Source organism: Amblyraja radiata, chromosome 1 (assembly GCF_010909765.2).
Source record: "Amblyraja radiata isolate CabotCenter1 chromosome 1, sAmbRad1.1.pri, whole genome shotgun sequence".
NCBI lineage: Eukaryota > Metazoa > Chordata > Chondrichthyes > Rajiformes > Rajidae > Amblyraja > Amblyraja radiata.
Window position 1 is genome coordinate 191,047,058 of NC_045956.1, and position 19,482 is coordinate 191,066,539.

At 45.7% G+C, this 19,482-nt stretch overlaps 1 protein-coding gene across 1 annotated transcript in view; it reads right to left on the reverse strand.

Annotated features, from left to right (window-relative positions):
• Positions 1 to 18,558, reverse strand: part of fbxo41 (F-box protein 41) — a 59,592-nt gene extending 41,034 nt beyond the window's left edge. The window contains exons 1-2 of the mRNA XM_033036411.1: positions 17,612 to 18,558; positions 11,643 to 11,853 (exon numbers count right to left, since the gene is read on the reverse strand). Of these exons, the coding sequence (XP_032892302.1) occupies positions 11,643 to 11,853; positions 17,612 to 18,312 (912 nt within the window). The 5' untranslated portion in view covers positions 18,313 to 18,558. The remainder of the gene's footprint in view (positions 1 to 11,642; positions 11,854 to 17,611) is intronic.
• Positions 18,559 to 19,482: the final 924 nt, after the last annotated feature.

The following is a 19,482-nucleotide window of genomic DNA, read 5'->3' on the forward strand; positions in this document are numbered from 1 at the left end:
AATACAAACTGGGATCCATCACTATCTCCTTTGTCTTTCTGACATTGAAAGGTTGTTGTCACGACACCAGGTTCCCGATCTACTTCCTGCACTCCGTCTCATCATCATTTGGTGCAGGATTCCCAAAAGGTTAATCAGCAAGTCGAATCAGTAGAAAGAAAGTAAACTCAATGCTAGATTATTTCAAGACGGCTTGTATACAAAAACAGGAATATCAAACCGTGGCTCGAAAAGGTACCGGTCAGGCCGCATTTGGAATGTAATGAGCAATTTTAGGCCTCATATCTGAGGAAGGATGCGTTGGCTCTAAAGAGGGTCAAGATTTAAGAGAGTTTATTGTCATGTGTCCCAGATAGGACAATGAAATTCTTGCTTTGCTTCAGCAAAACAGAATATTGTAGGCATGAATACAGAACAGATCAGTGTGTCCACATATATATATATATACACACACACACATAAATAATCAGATAAAGTGCAATGGGCTATTAATGTTCAGAGTTTTGTTTGAGTTGAGTTTAATAGTCTGATGGCTGTGGGGAAGCAGCTATTCCTGAACCTGGATGTTGCAGATTTCAGGCTCCTGTACCTTCTACCTGAAGGCAGCGGGGAGATGAGTGTGTGGCCAGGATGGTGTGGGTCCTTGATGATGCTGCCAGCCTTTTTGAGGCAGCGACTGCAATAGATCCCCTCGATGGTAGGGAGGTCAGAGTCGATGATGGACTGGGCAGTGTTTACAACTTTTTACAGCCTTTTCCGCTCCTGGGCGCTCAAGTTGCCGAACCAAGCCACGATGCAACCGGTCAGCATGCTCTCTACTGTGCACCTGTAGAAGTTAGAGAGAGTCCTCCTTGACATACCGACTCTCCGTAATCTTCTTAGGAAGTAGAGATGCTGATGTGCTTCCTTTATAATTGCATCAGTGTTCTCGGACCAGGAAAGATCTTCAGAGATGTGCACGCCCAGGAATTTGAAGGTCCAGAGGAGGTTTACAATAATTATCCCAGGAATTAGTAGGTTAACCTATGAACCTAACCTAAAGAAATTTCTTCACCACCCTTCTTTAGTCAGAGGGTGGTGAATCTGTGGAATTCTTTGTCATAGAAAGCTGTGGACGCGAAGTCAGGGATATTTTTAAGGCAGATATGGATTCCTGATTAGTACGGGTTTTAGAGTTTATTGGGAGAAGGCAGGAGAATGGGGTTGGGAGTGAGATAGATCAGCCATGATTGAATGGTGGAGTAGACTTGATGGAACAAATGGCCTAATTCTATTATCACTTTTGACCGTTTATAGGGCCCACAATGGTGGTGTCGTGTGTGAATTTATAAACTGAATTAGATGTGTACATGGCTACACAGTCGTGGGTGTACAAGGAGTAAAGAAGACGCCAGATGGCGACAGATGGCACAATGGGCTAAGTGTTCGGCTGGCGACCGGAAGGTAGCCGGTTCGAATCCCGCTTGGAGTGCATACTGTCGTTGTGTCCTTGGGCAAGACACTTCACCCACCTTTGCCTGTGTGTGAATGTGTGTGAGTGATTGGTGGTGGTCGGAGGGGCCGTAGGCGCAGAATGGCAGCCACGCTTCCGTCAGTCTGCCCCAGGGCAGCTGTGGCTACAGAAGTAGCTTACCACCACCGAGTGTGACTGAGGAGTGAATGAATAATGCGATGTAAAGCGCCTTGAGTATTAGAAAGGCGCTATATAAATCCCATCCATTATTATTATTATTATAAAGAAGAGGGCTGAGAACGCAGCCTTGTGGAGCACCAGTTGAGGATCATCGCAGAGCATGATTTGTCCCCTATCCTCACTGATTGGTGTCTGTTGGTCAGGAAGTGAAGGATCCAGTTATAGAGATGAGTGCTGACTCCAAGTCAAGTTGGTGATGAGCTGAATTCCCTGGGCTGGTCGTAGGGACGACACTTCAGTCAGATATTCCAGTTCCGGGGAACATGAACTTGTCGGGACTGCCATGTCTGAGCACTACGAGGTATTGATTAGAAAGCAGACACCACCGCTTCCAACCTTGCCTGAAGACGCTGTACGGTCCATCTGGTGTAGGAAGAAGCCATCGGGCTGAATGGCAGTCAGGTTTGTCAGGGGTGAGCCATGTCTCTGTGAAACGGAGCAGTCTCTCACTTCTTTCAGGCAAGTCATTCCAGCTCCAAGTTCACCCAGCTTATTTTCCATGGATTGTATGTTAGCCAGTGGCATGCTAGGTTCACCAGGTTAATTCCCGGGATGGCGGGACTGACCAGGGGCCACAGTTTAAGAATAAATGAGAGGCTATTTAGGACTGAGATGAAGAAAAACGTTTTCACCCAGAGAGTTGTGAATCTGTGGAATTCTCTGCCATAGAAGGCAGTGGAGGCTAATTCACTGGATGTTTTCAAGAGGAAGTTAGATTTACCATTTGGGGTAAGGGAATCAAGGGATATGGGGAAAAAGCAGGCACGGGGTACTGGTGTTGGATGATCAGCCATGATCATATTGAATGGCGGTGCTGGCTCGAAGGGCCAAATGACCTACTCCTGCACCTATTGTCTTTGTTTCTATGCAGGGGGGTGGGGTTTTAGTCTGACTGGCAGCCCGGCGAGCTTACCCCGTTTCCCCAGGAGGTGGCAGCACTTGGCCCTGGTGAGCCTGTTCCCTGCGCTGGTCGGCCATGGAGGTTTATGGTGCTGGAGTAACTCAGCGGGTCAGGCAGCATCTCTGGAGAACACACAGAGAGTTGAGAATCTGTGGAATTCTCTGCCTCAGAAGGCAGTGGAGGCCAATTCACTGGATGCATTCAAAAGAGTTAGATAGAGCTCTAATGGCCAGCGGAATCAAGGGATGTGAGAGAGGCAGGAACGGGGTACTGATTGTGGATGATTGCGGGGTACAGGAGCTTCAGGAGAGACAGGGTGATGGAAAAAGAGATGGGGGGTTGTATTGTTGGTTAAGGAGGATGTCACGGCCGTGTTTAGAGGCGACATTACGGATGGTTCGTCTAGTGAGGCTATATAGGTGGAGCTGAGGAACAAGAAAGGGATGATCACCTTGTTGGGGGTGTACTACAGACCCCCGAATAGTCAATGGGAATTAGAAGAACAAATGTACCGGGAGATTGCAGACAGCTGCAGGTCAAATAAGGTTGTTCGGGATTTCAACTTTCCCAATATACACTGGGAAAATCATAGCGTGAAAGGTTTAGATGGGGTGCAATTCCTCAAACGTGCTCAGGAGAGTTTTCTTAAACAGTATGTAGAGGCCCCCACATGTGAGAGGGCAATGCTGGATCTAGTATTAGGAAATTGGGAAGGACAAGTTAATGAAGTGTGTGTGGAGGAGCCTTTTGGGACAAGTGACCACAGTTCTATTAGGTTTAAGATAGTTATGGATCGGGACGGAGAGGGTCCACGTGTTAAAATGCTCAATTGGGGTAAGGCCAACTTTGAGGGTATGAGAGAAGGTCTCGCTCAAGTTGACTGGAGCAGGTTATTAGAGGGGAAAGAAACATTGGCAAAGTGGGATGTTTTTAAAAGTGTACTGAAGAGAGCTCAGGATCTGTACGTCCAATCCCTTAATATATGTAGATGTTTCTATAAGATTCCCTCTCATCCTTCTCAATTCCAATGAATACAAGCCCAGCCGCTCCATTCTCTAAGCCTATGACAGTCCCGGGAATTAACCTTGTGAATGCTTGCTGCACTCCCTCAATAGCAAGAATTTCCCTCGTCAGGCAAATGGAAGGAAGCTTGGCTGACGAGGGAAATTGAGACGTTAGTCAAAAACAAGAAGGATGCATGGGACAGGTATAGGCAGCTAGGATCATGAAGGAGTTTCAGGAACTAAGGAGCAAACTAAAAAAGGAAAGCAGAAGGGCAAAAGGGGGCCAGGAGATTGCTCTGGTGGGTAGCATTAAGGACAGTCCCAATAGATTTTATAAATACATAAGGGGTAAAAGGGTAACTAGAGAGAGAGTGGCACCTCTCAGGAATAAAAGCGGTCACCTCTGTGTGGAGCCACAGGAGATGGGCAAGGTCCTCAATGAATATTTCTCCGCTGTATTTACCAAGGTGAAAAACAGTAGAACAGAGGAAATTGTAACAGTCATTGGAAGTGTCTTGAGAGCAGTCAGGGTTATCGTCGAGGAAGTACTGAAGGTACTGTTGTGTTTGAAGGCTTTTGAACATCAAGGGCCTGATCAGATATATCCGAGGACATTGCGGGAAACTAGAGAGGTAATTGCGGGAGCCCTGGGTGAAATTTATGAGGTCCTTAAATACAGGAGAGGTGCCGGAAGACTGGAGGGTGGCAAATGTTGTGCCTCTTTTCAAGAAGGGCTGCAGGGAAAATGCTGGGAACTATAGGCCGGTGAGCTTAACATCTGCTGTTGGTAAGTTACTGGAGCGTATTATTAGGAGTATAGACATAGATATAGAAAATAGGTGCAGGAGGAGGCCATTCGGCCCTTCGAGCCAGCACCGCCATTCATTGTGATCATGGCTGATCGTCCCCAATATACAGGCATTTGGATGGGCAAGATCTGATTAGGGACAGTCAGCATGGTTTTGTACGTGGGAGGTCGTGTCTCACAAATCTGATTGATTTTTTTGAAGACGTGACCATAAGATTGATGAGGGCAGAGCTGTAGATGTTGTGTACATGGACTTCAGTAAGGCGTTCGACAAGGTGCCGCATGGTAGGCTGCTCTGGAAGCTTAGATCGCATGGGATGCAAGGGGAGATGGCTGAATGGATAGCAAATTGGCTCCATGGAAGGAAGCAGAGGGTGATGGTGGAAGGTTGCTTCTGGGACTGGAGGCCTGTGACTAGTGGTGTGCCTCAGGGTTCAGTGCTGGGCCCATTACTGTTTGTTATCTACATCAACGATTTGGATGAGAACATACAGGGCAAGATTAGCAAGTTTGCTGATGATTCAAAAGTGAGTGGTTTTGCAGATAGTGAAGATGGTTGTGAACGATTGTAGCAGGATCTGGATCGATTGGCCAGGTGGGCGGAGGAGTGGTGGATAGAATTTAATAGAGAGAAGTGTGAGGTGTTGCATTTTGGGATGTCAAACAAGGGCAGGACTGACACAGTGAATAGTCGGCCTCTGGGTAGTGTTGTAGAGCAGAGGGATCTAGGAGTGCAGGTGCATGGTTCCTTGAATGTCGAGTCGCAGGTAGATAAGGTGGTCAAAAAGGCTTTTGGCACTTTGGCCTTCATCAGTCAGAGTATTGAGTATAGAAGTTTGGAGGTCATGTTGCAGTTGTACAAGATGTTGATGAGACTGCATTTAGAATATTGTGTTCAGTTCTGGGCATCATGTTATAGGAAAGACATTGTCAAGCTGGAAAGGGTTCAGAAAAGATTTACGAGGATGTTGCCAGGACTAGAGGCTGTGAGCTATAGGGAGAAGTTGAGTAGGCTGGGTCTCTATTCCATGGAGTGCAGGAGGATGAGGGGAGATGAGGGGAGGTGTATAAAATCATGAGAGGAATAGATCGGGTAGATGCACAGTCTTTTACCCAGAGTAGGGGAATCGAGAACCAGAAGACATAGGTTCAAGGTGAAGGGGAAAAGATTTAATAGGATTTAAGGTGAGGGGGGCAACGTTTAAATGAAACTTTTTTTACACAGAGGAACTGGATGCCAGGGCTGGAGGTGGAGACAGATATGATAGTGGCACTGAAGAGACTTATTTGAAGACAATTAAGAGACTATGTACAGTTAGGGATTAGGGGGATGATGGATTATGTGCAGGTGAGAAGAGTTGGCCTTGGTATGAGATTGCAACGTCCACCCTGTTTTGACTCATGCAATCAACCCGATGTGCACAAACAAATAGATCAAATAGAACAAGTTGGCCCACAACTTTAGGCTGTGCACGCCATACGCAAGAAGAAGACTCTTTGACTCTTCAGACAAAGCCCAGAATTGTGAACACATCACCAACCACATTGTGAATCTAAGTGCACACTAATTGCCAGATCCCGTTGCTCCTGTGATTCTGCATTGCCTCTCCTTATTCCTCATACCAAACTGCATCATAGCAGTCCATGCCACCAGTCTGCTTGGATCATTACTAAGTGTAAAGGTTGGACGTGTAGCTGGTGAGACCACACTTGAAGTACTGTGTTCAGTTCTGGTTGCCCAGCAACAGGGAAGGATGTCAGAACGTTGGAAAGGGTACAGAAGAGATTCACCAGGATGTTACCTGGGCTTGCAGTCATGATTTATAGGGAGAGGTTTATTAGGCGAGGTCTTTTGGCCTTGAAGCGTAAGAGGCCAAGGAGTTCATAGAGATGTACAAGATCACGAGGGGCATGTGGAGACTTCTAAAGGGTAGAGACTTCTAAAACTAGAGAGCATTTGCTTAAGGTGAGAGAGAAGAGATTTTCAGGACTTTGGGGACAACATTTTTACCCAGACAGTTGACCTTATCTAGTACGAGCTGCCAGAGGAAGCTATAGAATTGGATTCAATGACAACTTTCAAAAGACGTTTGGAAAGATATATGGATAGGAAGGTTTTCAGAAGGCTATGAGCCAAATGCGGGCAAATGAGAGGAGCCCCATGTTGTGCCAACGTTGGCATGGACAAGATGGGTTAAAGGTCTCTGTGCTGTATAGCTCTATGACTGTAAATACGGCCTCTCTAACATACATAACTGCAACATAACATCCCTACTCAGTATAGAGTTCCCCAACTGATAAAGGAAAGCATGCCAAAGGCAATTTACCTGTGACGCCACTTACAGGAACTATTACCAGTACCCCAAATCCCCGTTCTACAACACTCCCCAGGATGTGTCCATTCACTGGTTCTATTTCCCAAACTTTCACATCTTGCACTTATCTGCATTAAACTCCATTTGCCATTCCTCAGCCCACCTGCCCATCTGATCTAGATCCCACTGTAAATCTTGATAATGATCCTCAATGTCTACGATGCCACCCAAATTAGCGCCATCTGCAAACTCAATAATCATTGAAATTTGTGGTAAGCTTTGTCCCACGGCCCCAGGTAAAACAGTAGTTTACAACTCCAATTACAGGCAAGTCCATCTCTCTCCTTCTGTCCACCCCCCCCACCCCCCCAAACACTCACCCATTCATTGTCCTCCCCAAATGTTCTCATCTGCCCCTCATCTCTCCCTTTATCGGGTGCTACCTAACACAGTACAGATCTGCAGCATCTCATCGCCACATCCCCTTCTAACCCCAGTCTCTAAAGGGCCTGTCCTACTTGGGCGTCATTTACGTGACAGGCCAGCAGTGAATGATGCGCGACTGTCGCGCAAAAATCGTCTAGCAGTCCGCAAGTCGAGCGCTAAGTAGCGCCAGTCTCCGTGGCACGGATTTTCCCAGCGACAATATTTCAAAATTCGGAGCGCTTTATACCCGGGTGATCACGTGGTGTGGCGCAAATGACATGCAAATGGAGCGCCGATAGCGTACGGGCGGCACACGGCGACGCAGGGTTACGGACGTTGACACACGGTGACGCATTATAAATTAGCATAGGCAATGTTCGTGCGTCACCGTGCGTAACCATACGTCACCACGCGCTACACGTACGCCATCAGTACGTCAGTGTACGCAAGGGATACGTCACACAGGTGGCATGCGAAGATTTTGAACATTCCAAACTCCTGGGGTGATAGGGAAGCACCGCATATTACCGAGCGCCACAGCATACGCCACCATGTGCGCGTCACGACGCGCTAACCAATTTTTAGTATGTCGCGTAAATGACGCGCAAATGACGCCCAAGTGGGACAAGCCCTTAACTCCTCTCTCTCCACCCTTGGCTCAATCTACCACTTTTTAAAAATCCTTTTACCTTATGTGTCTCTACCTATCACCCACTTTATCCCGAGTCCTCTCCTCCACCACACAGGGCAACCCCAGCCCACCTTGTCCACGACAACATCAGCATGCTGGGCATGGAGCTGTACATGGAAACAACCCCAGCCCACCTTGTCCACGATAACAACATCAGCATGCTGGGCTAGTCCCATGTGCCTGCAGTTGCCCCTCCCCATCGTATATCTGCCCAAAAGCCTTTGAAAAATCATATATGTATCCACTTAGAAAACTTCCTCTGACAGCGCATTCCACATACTGATTACCTTCTGAACGAGGTTCAGTTTACTTTATTGTCACGTGTACGAAAAGCTTTTGTTGCGTGCTAACCAGTCCACAGAAAGACAATACATGATTACAATCGAGCCGTTCACAGTGTACAGATACATGATGACGGGAATAACATGAATAATGTTTAACGATAAAGTCAGTAATTAAAGAGGTTGGTTTGTGTGATGGTCTGGGCTGCGTCCACAATTCTTGCGGTCTTGGATGGAGCTGTTCCCAAACCATGCTGTGATGCATCCTGATAAAATGCTTTCTACACGCATCTGTCTGAGTTGGTGAGAATTTGTGAGAGAATGAATGTGTTATCCTGGAAGTACCTCTTTAATCTCATCCCTCTCACCTTCATCCTCCACCTCCACCTTCTAGTTTTACAATCCACTATGCTGAGAAAACGACTGTCAGCATTCACTTCATTCATCGTACAGCTAAATTAGGTACCCATCAGCCTCCTCCACTCCACAGACAAATTCCCAGCCTATATAACCTCTTGCTCTATATAAATTAAGCCCACGTCCAGGTAGTCTCATTCAACCTCTTCTGCACCCGTTCCAACTTAATGACATCTTTCTATTGAAACTGAGAAAAATAGGGGCAGGAGTAGGCCATTCAGTCCTTCGAGCCAGTGCTGCCATTCAATATGATCATGGCTGATCATCTAAAATCAGTACCCCGTTCTTTCTTTTTCCCCCATATGCCTTGATTCTGTTGGCCCTAAGAGTTAAATCTAACTCTCTCTTGAAAAATTGGCCTCAACTGCTTCCTGTGGCAGAGAATTCCAGATTCACAACTCCCTGGGTGAAGTAGTTTTTCCTCATCTCAGTCTTTTCTCATCTCTACCTACCCCTTATTCTTAAACTGTGACACCTGGTTCTAGACTCCCCCCAACATTGGGAACATTTTTCCTGCATCTAGCGTGTCCAATCCTTTAAGAATTTTATATGTTTCTATAAGATCTCCTCTCATCCTTCTAAATTCCAGTGAATACAATCCCAGTCGACCCATTCTTTCATCATACGGCAGTCCCGCCATCCCGGGAATCCTGGTGAACCTATGCTGCACTCCCTCAATAGCAAGAATGTCCTTCCTCAAATTAGAAGACCAAAATTGCACACAATACTCCAAGTGTGGTCTCACTAGGGCTCTGTACAACTGCAGAAGGACCTTCTTGCTCCTAAACTGAAATCCTCTTGCAATGAAGGTCAACATGCCATTAGCTTTCTTCACTGCCTGCTGTACCTGCATGCTTACTTTCAGTGACTGATGTACAAGCACACCCAGGTCTCGTTGCACCTCCCATTTTCCTAATCTGACACCATTCAGATAATAATTTGAACCCTTTCAAGCTTGACAATATCTTACCTATAACATGGTGCCCAGAACTGAACACAATATTCTAAATGTGGTCTCACCAACATCTTATACAACTGCAACATGACCTTCCAACTTCCACATAATTCCCTCATCTAAATCGTTAATATATATTGTTAAATAACTGGGGTCCCAGCACCGAGCCTTGCGGTACCCCATTAGTCACTGCCTGCCATTCTGAAAGGGCCCCGTTAATTCCTACTCTTTGTTTCCTGTCTGCCAACCAGTTCTCTATCCATGTCAATACCCTACCCCCAGTGCCATGTGTTCTAATTTTGCCCTCTAATCTCTTGTGTGGGACCTTGTCAAAGGCTTTCTGAAAGTCCAGATACACTACATCCACAGTCCCTCCTTCATCCATTTTACTTGTCACATCCTCAAAAATTCCAGATGATTAGTCAAGCAGGATTTGCCCTTCATAGATCCATGCTGACTTTGACCGATCCTGTCACTGCTTTCCAAATGTGCTGCTATAACATCTTTAACAATCGACTCAAGCATCTTCCCCACTACCGATGTCAGGCTAACTGGTCTATAATTCCCAGTTTTCTCTCTCCCTCCTTTCTTAAAAAGTGAGGTTACATTAGTTACACTCCAGTCCACAGGAACTGATCCAGTCGAGAGAACATTGGAAAATGATCACCAATGCATCTAGGGCCACCTTCTTGATTTCTAGGGCCACCTCCTTGAGTACTCTAGGATACAGACCATCAGGCCCTGGGGATTTATCTGCCTTCAGTCCCAACAGTTTACCTAACACTCTGCCTTCAGTCCAGATACACCATATCCACTGGCTCTCCCTTATCCATTCTACTTGTTACATCCTCAAAAACGTCCAGAAGATTAGTCAAGCATGATTTCCCCTTCATAAATTCATGCTGACTTTGACCGGTCCTGTCACTGCTTTCCAGCTGCGTGACCAGAACTGTACACCGTATCCAAGTGTGTTCTCACCAATGATTTGATTCGCACCAAGTCAAGAAAACCTATAATATTTTCAGGTAGCTTTGTTCTTTAATTTCATGTCAGATGAGATTTTGGTGACACAAGTGACTGCAGACACTGCTATCTTGAGCAAGATACAACGTGCTGGAGAAACTCAGCGGGTCATAGCTTTAAGGTGAGAGTGGCAAAGTTTAAAGGTGATGTTTCTTTTACACAGAGGCCGGGCAGTGCTGGGAATGTGCTGTCAGGGTGGTGGTAGAGGCAGCATTTAAGTGAGTGTTGAATAGGCACATGGATATGCAGGGAGGCATATGCAGCCAGATAAGGGGTGGCCTTGGCATGAAAAAGTGTGGTGAATCTGTGGAATTCATTGCCACAGACAGCTGTGGAGGCCGTCAATGGATATTTTAAACGTGGAGATTGGCAGGTTCTTGATTAGTAAGGGTGTCAGGGTTATGGGCGAAGACAGGAGAATGGGGTTGAGAGGGAAAGATAGATCAGACATGATTGAATGACGGAGTTCACTTGATGGGCTGAATGGCTCCTAGAACTTATGAACATGTTGGGCACACACATTGTGTGTCAAAGGGCCTGTTCCTGTGCTGTACTTTTCTGTGTTCAGATTAGATTTTGATTTCCTTATTAATCAAACCCACATACCTGTTAGATACAAAATGCTGGAGTAACTCAGCGGGACAGACAGCCTCACTGGATAGAAGGGATGGGTGATGTTTTGGGTTGAGACCCTTCTTCACACTGAGTCAGGGGAGAGGGAGACAGAGATAAAGAAGGGCAAGGTGTACAGATGAGGCATCACAGGAGATGGTGATCAAGGAAAATGTAGCGTAGATGATTGGTAGCTAGGAGAGGTTGACAACGAAGCACAAGGAGATAAAATGTAATCATGTGGACAGTCAGACTGGTCGGAGAAGTAGGAAGTGGGAGGGATGCAGTGGAAAAACAAGGGTTACTCTTTACCTTCCCCCCCCCCCTTCCACTACTCCTTTGATGCCTCATTTTCACACCTTACTCCTCCTTACCTCTGTGTCTCCCTCTCGCGACTCTCAGTGTGAAGAAGGATCTCAACCTGAAACATCACCCATTCCTTCTCTCCAGAGATGCTGCCTGTCCAGCTTAGTTACTCCAGTTGGGTGTAAACCAGCAGTCCCTCCCCCCACGTACCTGTTGTCTGCCAGCTCCCTTTGGCCCGAGATTGCTGCATCGGCCCAGGCTGCCGTTTGGTGTTGACCCACAACTGCTGATGACCATCAGCTGCTTCTCCGCCCTGTCCGCTCGGTCCAGAAGTTCCTCGATGAACTGCTGCAGGCGGACCTTTGCGTTAGCTTCTCGTGCCGCCGTGTCTTGTAAAAACTGATCGATCTGTAACACCTCCCTGCAAAAACCAAGACCAAAATTAAAAGCTGACAATTCAACTGGCTTATCTTATCACACCATCAGCAATGCATAGACTAAAATATATATATTTTATAGACCTAACTAAACCTTTAAATTAGCATCATAGTCATTCAGCCCAAACAACCATGCCGATCAAGATCTCCCATCTAAACTAGTGCCATTTCCCATGTTTGTTATTCTAAACCTTTCCTATCCTTGTACCTGCCCAAATGTTTTTAAAATGTTGTTACTGTACCTCATTTAAAGGAGATGTGCAGGCTTTTGTTTTTACACAGAGAGCGGTGTGGGTCTAGAAGGTGCAGCCAGGGGTGGTGGAGGAGGCAGATACATACGTGGCATTTAAGAAGGGTTTAAACAGGCACGTGGATATGCAGAGAATGGAGGGACATGGATCAAGTGAATGCAAATGGCATTAGTTTATCTAGGTAAGATGTTTGGCACAGACTTGTGAACGGAAGAGCCTGTTGCTGTGCTGCAGTTGTACTTTCTATGATGTACCTCTAGTTCCATATACCCACCACACACACTGCATGAAACGTTGCCCCTCATGTTCCTATTAAATCTTTCACCTTAAACCTATGGTGCCTGGTTCTTGATTCCGCTACTCTGCACAAAAGACTCAATCAATTCCTCTCGTCATTTTATACATATTCTGTATGATCCCAAAACTGCAAGAAATTGCAGCGAATTGTGGACGCAGCCCAGACCATCACACAAACCAACCTCCCTTCCATTGACTCCATCTACACCTCACACTGCCTCAGCAAGGCCAGCAGCATAATCAAGGTCCAATCACACCCTGGCCACTTCTTCTTCTTCCCTTTCCCATCAGGCAAAAGATATAGATGTGTAAAAACCACAGCACCAGATTCAGGGACAGTTCCTTCCCAGCTGTTATCAGGCAAATGAACCATCCCACAACCAGAGAGCAGTGCTGGACTACTACCTCTTTGGTGACCCACGGACTATCCTTGATCGGACTTTGCTGGCTTTACCTTGCACTAAACGGTATTCCCTTATCATGTTTCTATACACTGTAAATGGATCAATTGTAATCATGTAATGTCTTTCTGCTGATTGGTAAGCACGCAACAAAAGCTACCCCACTACACAAGACAATAAACTAAAGTGAAACTGGTCACACTATTACAGGAAGAATTGGGTGGCCTTGGCAAGGGTGCAGAGGTGGTGACCAGAGTGTTGCTTGGGTTACAGGGAGAGGTTGGAGACTCTGGAACTCCAGAGGTTGTGGGCAGATCTGATAGAAGTGTATAAAGTTATATGAGAGGCTAATTTAAATGAGGTGTGTGGGCTAACTTTTTTTCACCCCAGAGGGTGGTGAGTGCCTGGAACACACAGCCGGGAATGGTGGTTGAGGCAAAATAGAGACTTGTGGATAGGCAGGGAATGGATAGTGTGCAGGTAGACGAGAGATGATCTTAGCATTGTGCTGCCACAGACATTGTGGACTAAAGGGCCTGTTCTTGCCCATCCAAATGCACTACACTTGCCAGAGAATCAATGTTCAACCTGTACTACAAATGCGGTCTGACCAGCATCATATGAAGCATCAGCGTTACATCACAGCGTTTATATTCTAGTCCTCCCAAAATAAATGCCAGCATTGCATTTGCCTTCCTTGCTACTGATTCAGCTTGCAGATTAACCTTTTTGGGAATCCTGCACCAGCACTCCCAAATCCCTTTGCACCTCCGATTTCCAAATCCTCACCCTATTTAGCAAATAGTCTACGCCTTTATTCCTACTTTGCTACACTATATTCCATCTGCCACTTCTCTGCATACTCTCCCAACCTGCCCAAGTTCTGCAGAGTCCCTGCTTTCTCTACACTACCTGCCCCTCCACCTCTCTTCATATCATCTGCAAACTTGGCCACAAAGCCTTCAATCCCCTCATCCAAATCATTAATATACAATGTGAAGAGTAGCGGCCCCAGCACCGACCCCTGTGGAACTCCACTAGTCACTGGCAGCCAACCAGAAAAAGCCCCCTTTATTGCCACTCTTTGTCTTCTGCCATCCAGCCAACCTGCTATCCATGCTAGCATCTGCCCTTTGATACCGTGGGCTCTCATCTTCCTTAGCAGCCTCACGTGTGGCACCTTAAAGGCCTTCCGACAATCCAGGTAAACAACACCCACTGACTCTCCTTTGTCTGTCCTGCTATTTACTTCCTCAAAGAATTCCACCAAGTTCGTCAGACAAGATATCCATATTTTATCATGTGTTTCGAAGTACCCAGAACCTCATCTTTGATAATCCTTATAACTATAAAACTCTGATCGTGAGTGTGAGTGAGGAAATATATAATAAAATTGCTCAAATGATAAGCTCTTAAGGAACTTGTGTTAAATTGCAAGAGAAGGGTTTGGAGTTGGGACTTTCAGAAATACAGGCCTCCACAAAGAAATAAAGAACAAAGAACACACACAGCAGAACAGATGGCTTATCATAACATGGAAAGGTTGATCTGAATAGGCATATCTTTATTTATTGCTTTGAAGCAATAATCATGCTGTGAGAAGTTGTAGTTGGTTTAGGTTGCTGTTTATAATGGAAGTTGTAAATGGGATCTTTCTCCATGACATGGGCACCATCCTTCTTCCTTTGTGACACATCTCAGAGTTTGGCTGTGTCATTTAAGGCGATTTATGGTTGCCTATGGGATTGTAGGCACCAAGGGTAGATACTAGACTGTGAGATGGTTTGTGCTGTTTACATGTGTTTATGTTGGGATAAGAGATAAGGCATAGGTGATGGTTGTGTGACCTTTGCAAAAGGATTTCTTATGGTTACCAGAAACTGAGAAAGTAACTCTGTTTTGATACTCTTTCATTTGTTGTGAGGAATGCTTTTAGTGAAGAAGCGTTACATTCTTTTCTTCCAGAGATAGTAGGGGGAGGTTGTAATACAGAATGAAATTAGACCCGAGCTTGGGAAGAAGCAATCAAGTGTGACAATTAATGGCCTTTATGTGTCTGTAGTTGGGAATTGTGTGATTAGAACTTTGTCTTTATCACTTTGTAAGAATGAGGCAAAACTCATCTTTAATCTTTGTAATCCATAAGTAACTGTATTTTAACTATGTGGTTGTAAGGAAATTAATTGTGAAGTGTATTGTGTTTAATTATGATTGTAAGTATTAGACTTTGTTTAAATCGGAGTTTTAGAAATAACTTTCTCTTCCAAAAGTGAAAATATGTTTTGTATGTATGTGTTGTGTGATTGCTGTATTATGTATATATTCTGAGAATTAGTTGTATATCTGTGGTTTTGCTTTATTGAAATAAAATGATTTTGAGCAAAGAGGTTGAAGAAACCACAGAGGGGAAGAAGGTTGTAAAGGGGCTGGAAAAGGGAAAATCATGTGACTATACGTGTTGTCAATCAATGGAAAGGATTTAGTTGATTGGTTAATGCAAATAAGTTAAATGTATGGTAAACCATAATGATTGGTTAATAGTTTGCCACTCCTTTTGTACTATCCTTGTCTTTTACCTATATAATGTGTTACATTTATGCCAAAGTCAGTAATTCTTTCGACCTGCCCCAGAGTTTCTAACTCTGTGTTGGAAGGTTTAAAGAATTCTCCAGCGCTGACAGAATAAAGAACTGATTTTAGCAGCAATGGTTTGACTCAAGTTTTCTTGAATTAGACTGGCAAAAAGAACTCATTTTAACATGAGTGTGGGTGTGTGTGTGGTGTGTGATCACATCTTTGCGAACAAACGATGCAGTAAAGGTAAAATTCTTATATATTTCGATAGAGATTTATCCCGTGGACTCCGAAATTGCCTTATCGGAAAAATTAATGCATTATTTCTCGAGTTATTAATCAAAATGTTCAAAAATCTGAAATAACTTAGAAAATAAAACCGTCTGGCTTTGGCTGATGACGTCACAATGGGTATGCATGCTGTGTTCCATGCGCTGCGAGTGCCGTCACCCGGCAGCCCGGACCACCCACCCCGCTCCCCTCCTCCTCTCCCCCCCCAACCCCATCTTTCTCCCCCACTCTCTCCCCCCATTTCCACCCCTCCCTCCCCCCCTCTCTGTCTCTCTCTCTGTCCCTCTCTCTCTAGACACGCCTGCGAGTTGGGGGCTATGCATCAGTGGATAGGGCGGGGATGGGGTAAAAGGAGCCAATGAATAATATTAATATAATATCAAGGGTTTGTGTGTGTGTGTGTGTGTGTGTGTGTGTGTGTGTGTGTGTGTGTGTATGTGTGTATGTGTGTGATGGTGGTTAGTATGTGTGTGTGTTTCGCCACAGTCCCCCCCCCCCCCCCCTGAAGGGACGGGACCCAACGGGTCCCACTTGGTCTAGTGGACTGTAAATTCTTACCAATTACTGTAGTCAGGTTAACCAGCCTATAGTTTCCACTCTTCTGCTTCGCTCCCTTCTTGAAGAGCAGAGTAATATTAGCAATTTTCCAATCAACTGGAACCATTCCTGACTCTAGTCATTCTTCTAAGATCACTACCAATGCCTGCACAATCACTAAAGCCACCTCTTTCAGAACCTTTACCAAACCCGCATGTCTTTGGCATCCGGAGAGAACGAAATCACAGAGAGAACACGCAAACTCCACACAGACAACAGCTGAGGTGAGGATGGAAGCCATTTTCACTGGCACTGAGGTGGCGATTCTACCAGCTGCCCCATTATCATTCAATAAACAATAGACAATAGGTGCAGAAGTAGGCCATTCGGCCCTTCGAGCCAGCACTGCCATTCAATGTGATCATGGCTGATCATCCCCAATCAGTATCCCGTTACTGCCTTCTCCCCATATCCCCCGACTCTGCTATCTTTAAGACCCCTATCCAGCTCTCTTGAAAGCATCCAGAGAACCTGCCTCCACCGCCCTCTGAGGCAGAGAATTCCACAGACTCACCACTCTCTGTGAGAAAAAGTGTTTCCTCGTCTCCGTTCTAAATATAATCATATAACCATATAACAATTACAGCACGGAAACAGGCCATCTCGGCCCTACAAGTCCGTGCCGAACACTTATTTTACCCTAGTCCCATCTACCTGCACTCAGACCATAACCCTCCATTCCTTTCCCATCCATATACCTATCCAATTGATTTTTAAATGATAAAATCGAACCTGCCTCGACCACTTCCACTGGAAGGTCAATCCACACAGCTACCACTCTCTGAGTAAAGAAGTTCCCCCTCATGTTACCCCTGAACTTCTGTCCCTTAATTCTGAAGTCATGTCCTCTTGTTTGAATCTTCCCTACTCTCAATGGGAAAAGCTTATCCACGTCAACTCCGTCTATCCCTCTCGTCATTTTAAAGACCTTTATCAAGTCCCCCCTTAACCTTCTGCGCTCCAAAGAATAAAGACCTAACTTATTCAACCTTTCTCTGTAACTTAGTTGCTGAAACCCAGGCAACATTCTAGTAAATCTCCTCTGTACTCTCTCTATTTTGTTGACATCCTTCCCATAATTGGGTGACCAAAATTGTACACCATACTCCAGAATTGGTCTCACCAATGCCTTGTACAATTTTAACATTACATCCCAACTTCTAAACTCAATGCTCTTACTCCTTATTCTTAAACTGTGACCCCTGGTCATTCCCTTTCATTCTGCTGTGAATTCAAGATGCAGGAGTTTTACAATGATGATAAACACATGCTGCCACCTTGCATAGGCATATGATATTCTTTTACACAGGTTGACCACAGGACATACTCACTGCTGTTTCCTGGCTAGCTCCTGGTCCTTCTGTGCCAAGTCCTGCTTCAGCGTCGCCAGCATTTCCACACTCACGTCGACTTGCCTTGATAGTTCCGAAGCCTTATCCTCAAGATCCTGCTTCTCTTGACACAACCTGAGACTCTCCTGCTTGGCTCGCTCCAATTCTGAGCTTCTTTTTTCAAGTTCGCCCTGAAGCTTGTCCACTCGAGCCGTGATCTTCTGCTCCACCTCTTCGGATAGCTTCTCCAAGCGTTCGTTCAAGTCCAGTTTCTCAAAAGCTTGGATCTTCAACCGAGCCAGGCCTTCTTCATAAACGGCGTCGGCTGCCGCCAGGGCAGCGGGCGGAGTGGAGGGAGTCATGGCCTTTCTCATCAGGACCTCGTTTACTGGCTCCTCAACCTCAGGCAAGTAACAGGCGGATAACTCCTCCCCGCACTCTAAATCATATAAATATCTCTGTTCTTTACTGCTGAATGAGGTACTTTCAAAGATTTCTTTACAGGAAGCAGGTATCAGAATTGATTTGTCAGCTGCTGGAGACACAATACTGGCATCACAGATGCTATTAGACTTAGAAAGGACGTAAAGGGTCTCATAGGTGTGGTTGTATTCCAGGTGAGCTCGCAATGAAGACAAACTCCTAAAACGCTTGTGTTCCCCACATCTTGGACAGCGGTAAGGTAGATCCAATGAGGCCATACCTCAAAGTACCCCTCCACATCGACCTGTACAGTACGGCTCACACCCAGGGCCACTTCTCATAATGAAGCATTCTTCTCACACATCTTCATCAATGAAACACAGACTGAAGATAAAGTAGCATCACGGCGCTGGCACACAGCTTCCTCACTCCATTTACCACCTCCGCCATCTTCATCTGCATTTACACTTTACTGGCTGAACTACATCATAAGGTGCAGCACCTGCTGAAACACAGAGCGGGGGGAGACGGAGAAGGGGAGAGGGAGAAGGGGAGAGGGAGAAGGAGAGAGGGAAGGGGAGAGGGAGAAGGGGAGAGGGAAGGAGAGAGGGAGAAGGAGAGAGGGAAGGGGAGAGGGAGAAGGGGAGAGGGAGGAGGGGAGAGGGAGAAGGGGAGAGGGAGAGAAGAGGGGAGAGGGAAGGGGGGAGAGAGATGGAAGGGGAGAAAGAGAGAGAAGCGGTGAGGGAGAAGGGGGAGAGAAAATGGGAGAGGGAGAAGGGGAGAGAGAAAATGGGAGAGGGAGAAGGGGAGGGAGAAGGGGAGAGGGAGAAGGGGAGAGGGAGAAGGGGAGAGGGAGAAGGGGGGAGATAGAAGGGGAGAGGGAAGAGTGGTCAGGATAATTATTGAAAACAATGGTTTTAAAAAGTATACATCGCAAAAGCAGTTTTAAATGTAACATCATTGATTATTTTTACCAGTCTTGTGATTGTGGTTTGGAATGCAATTCAATACAACTAAACAATTGAGAGATGGAATTGACCGTTTCCCGGCTATAAATAGTGCTGAGATACAGCCCTGTGCCCAGAACAAGGTGCAGGGATCTCTGCTCTCCACCAGTCCAAGTTCAGGCACAAAAGGCACAGGTTGCTGATTCTTATTCTGATCCTTATTCAGACTGAAATAGTCTTGACCCAGAATGTCATCTGTTCATTCCCTCCACAGATCCAGTCTAACCTGTTGAGTTCCTCCAGTATTTTGTGTTTTGCTCAAGATTCCAGCATCTACTGTTTCTTGAGACTTTATTCCCTTCAAGAGCCTATCACCCTGTGAGCAATGCCTGCTGGACTGGGCTTTCCTATTCTTGGCAGTAACCCCTTCCAACTGCACATCTATTTTGTGACCCATTCCCCTGTTAGATTAGTTGAAACCCATTCCCCTGTTAGATTAGT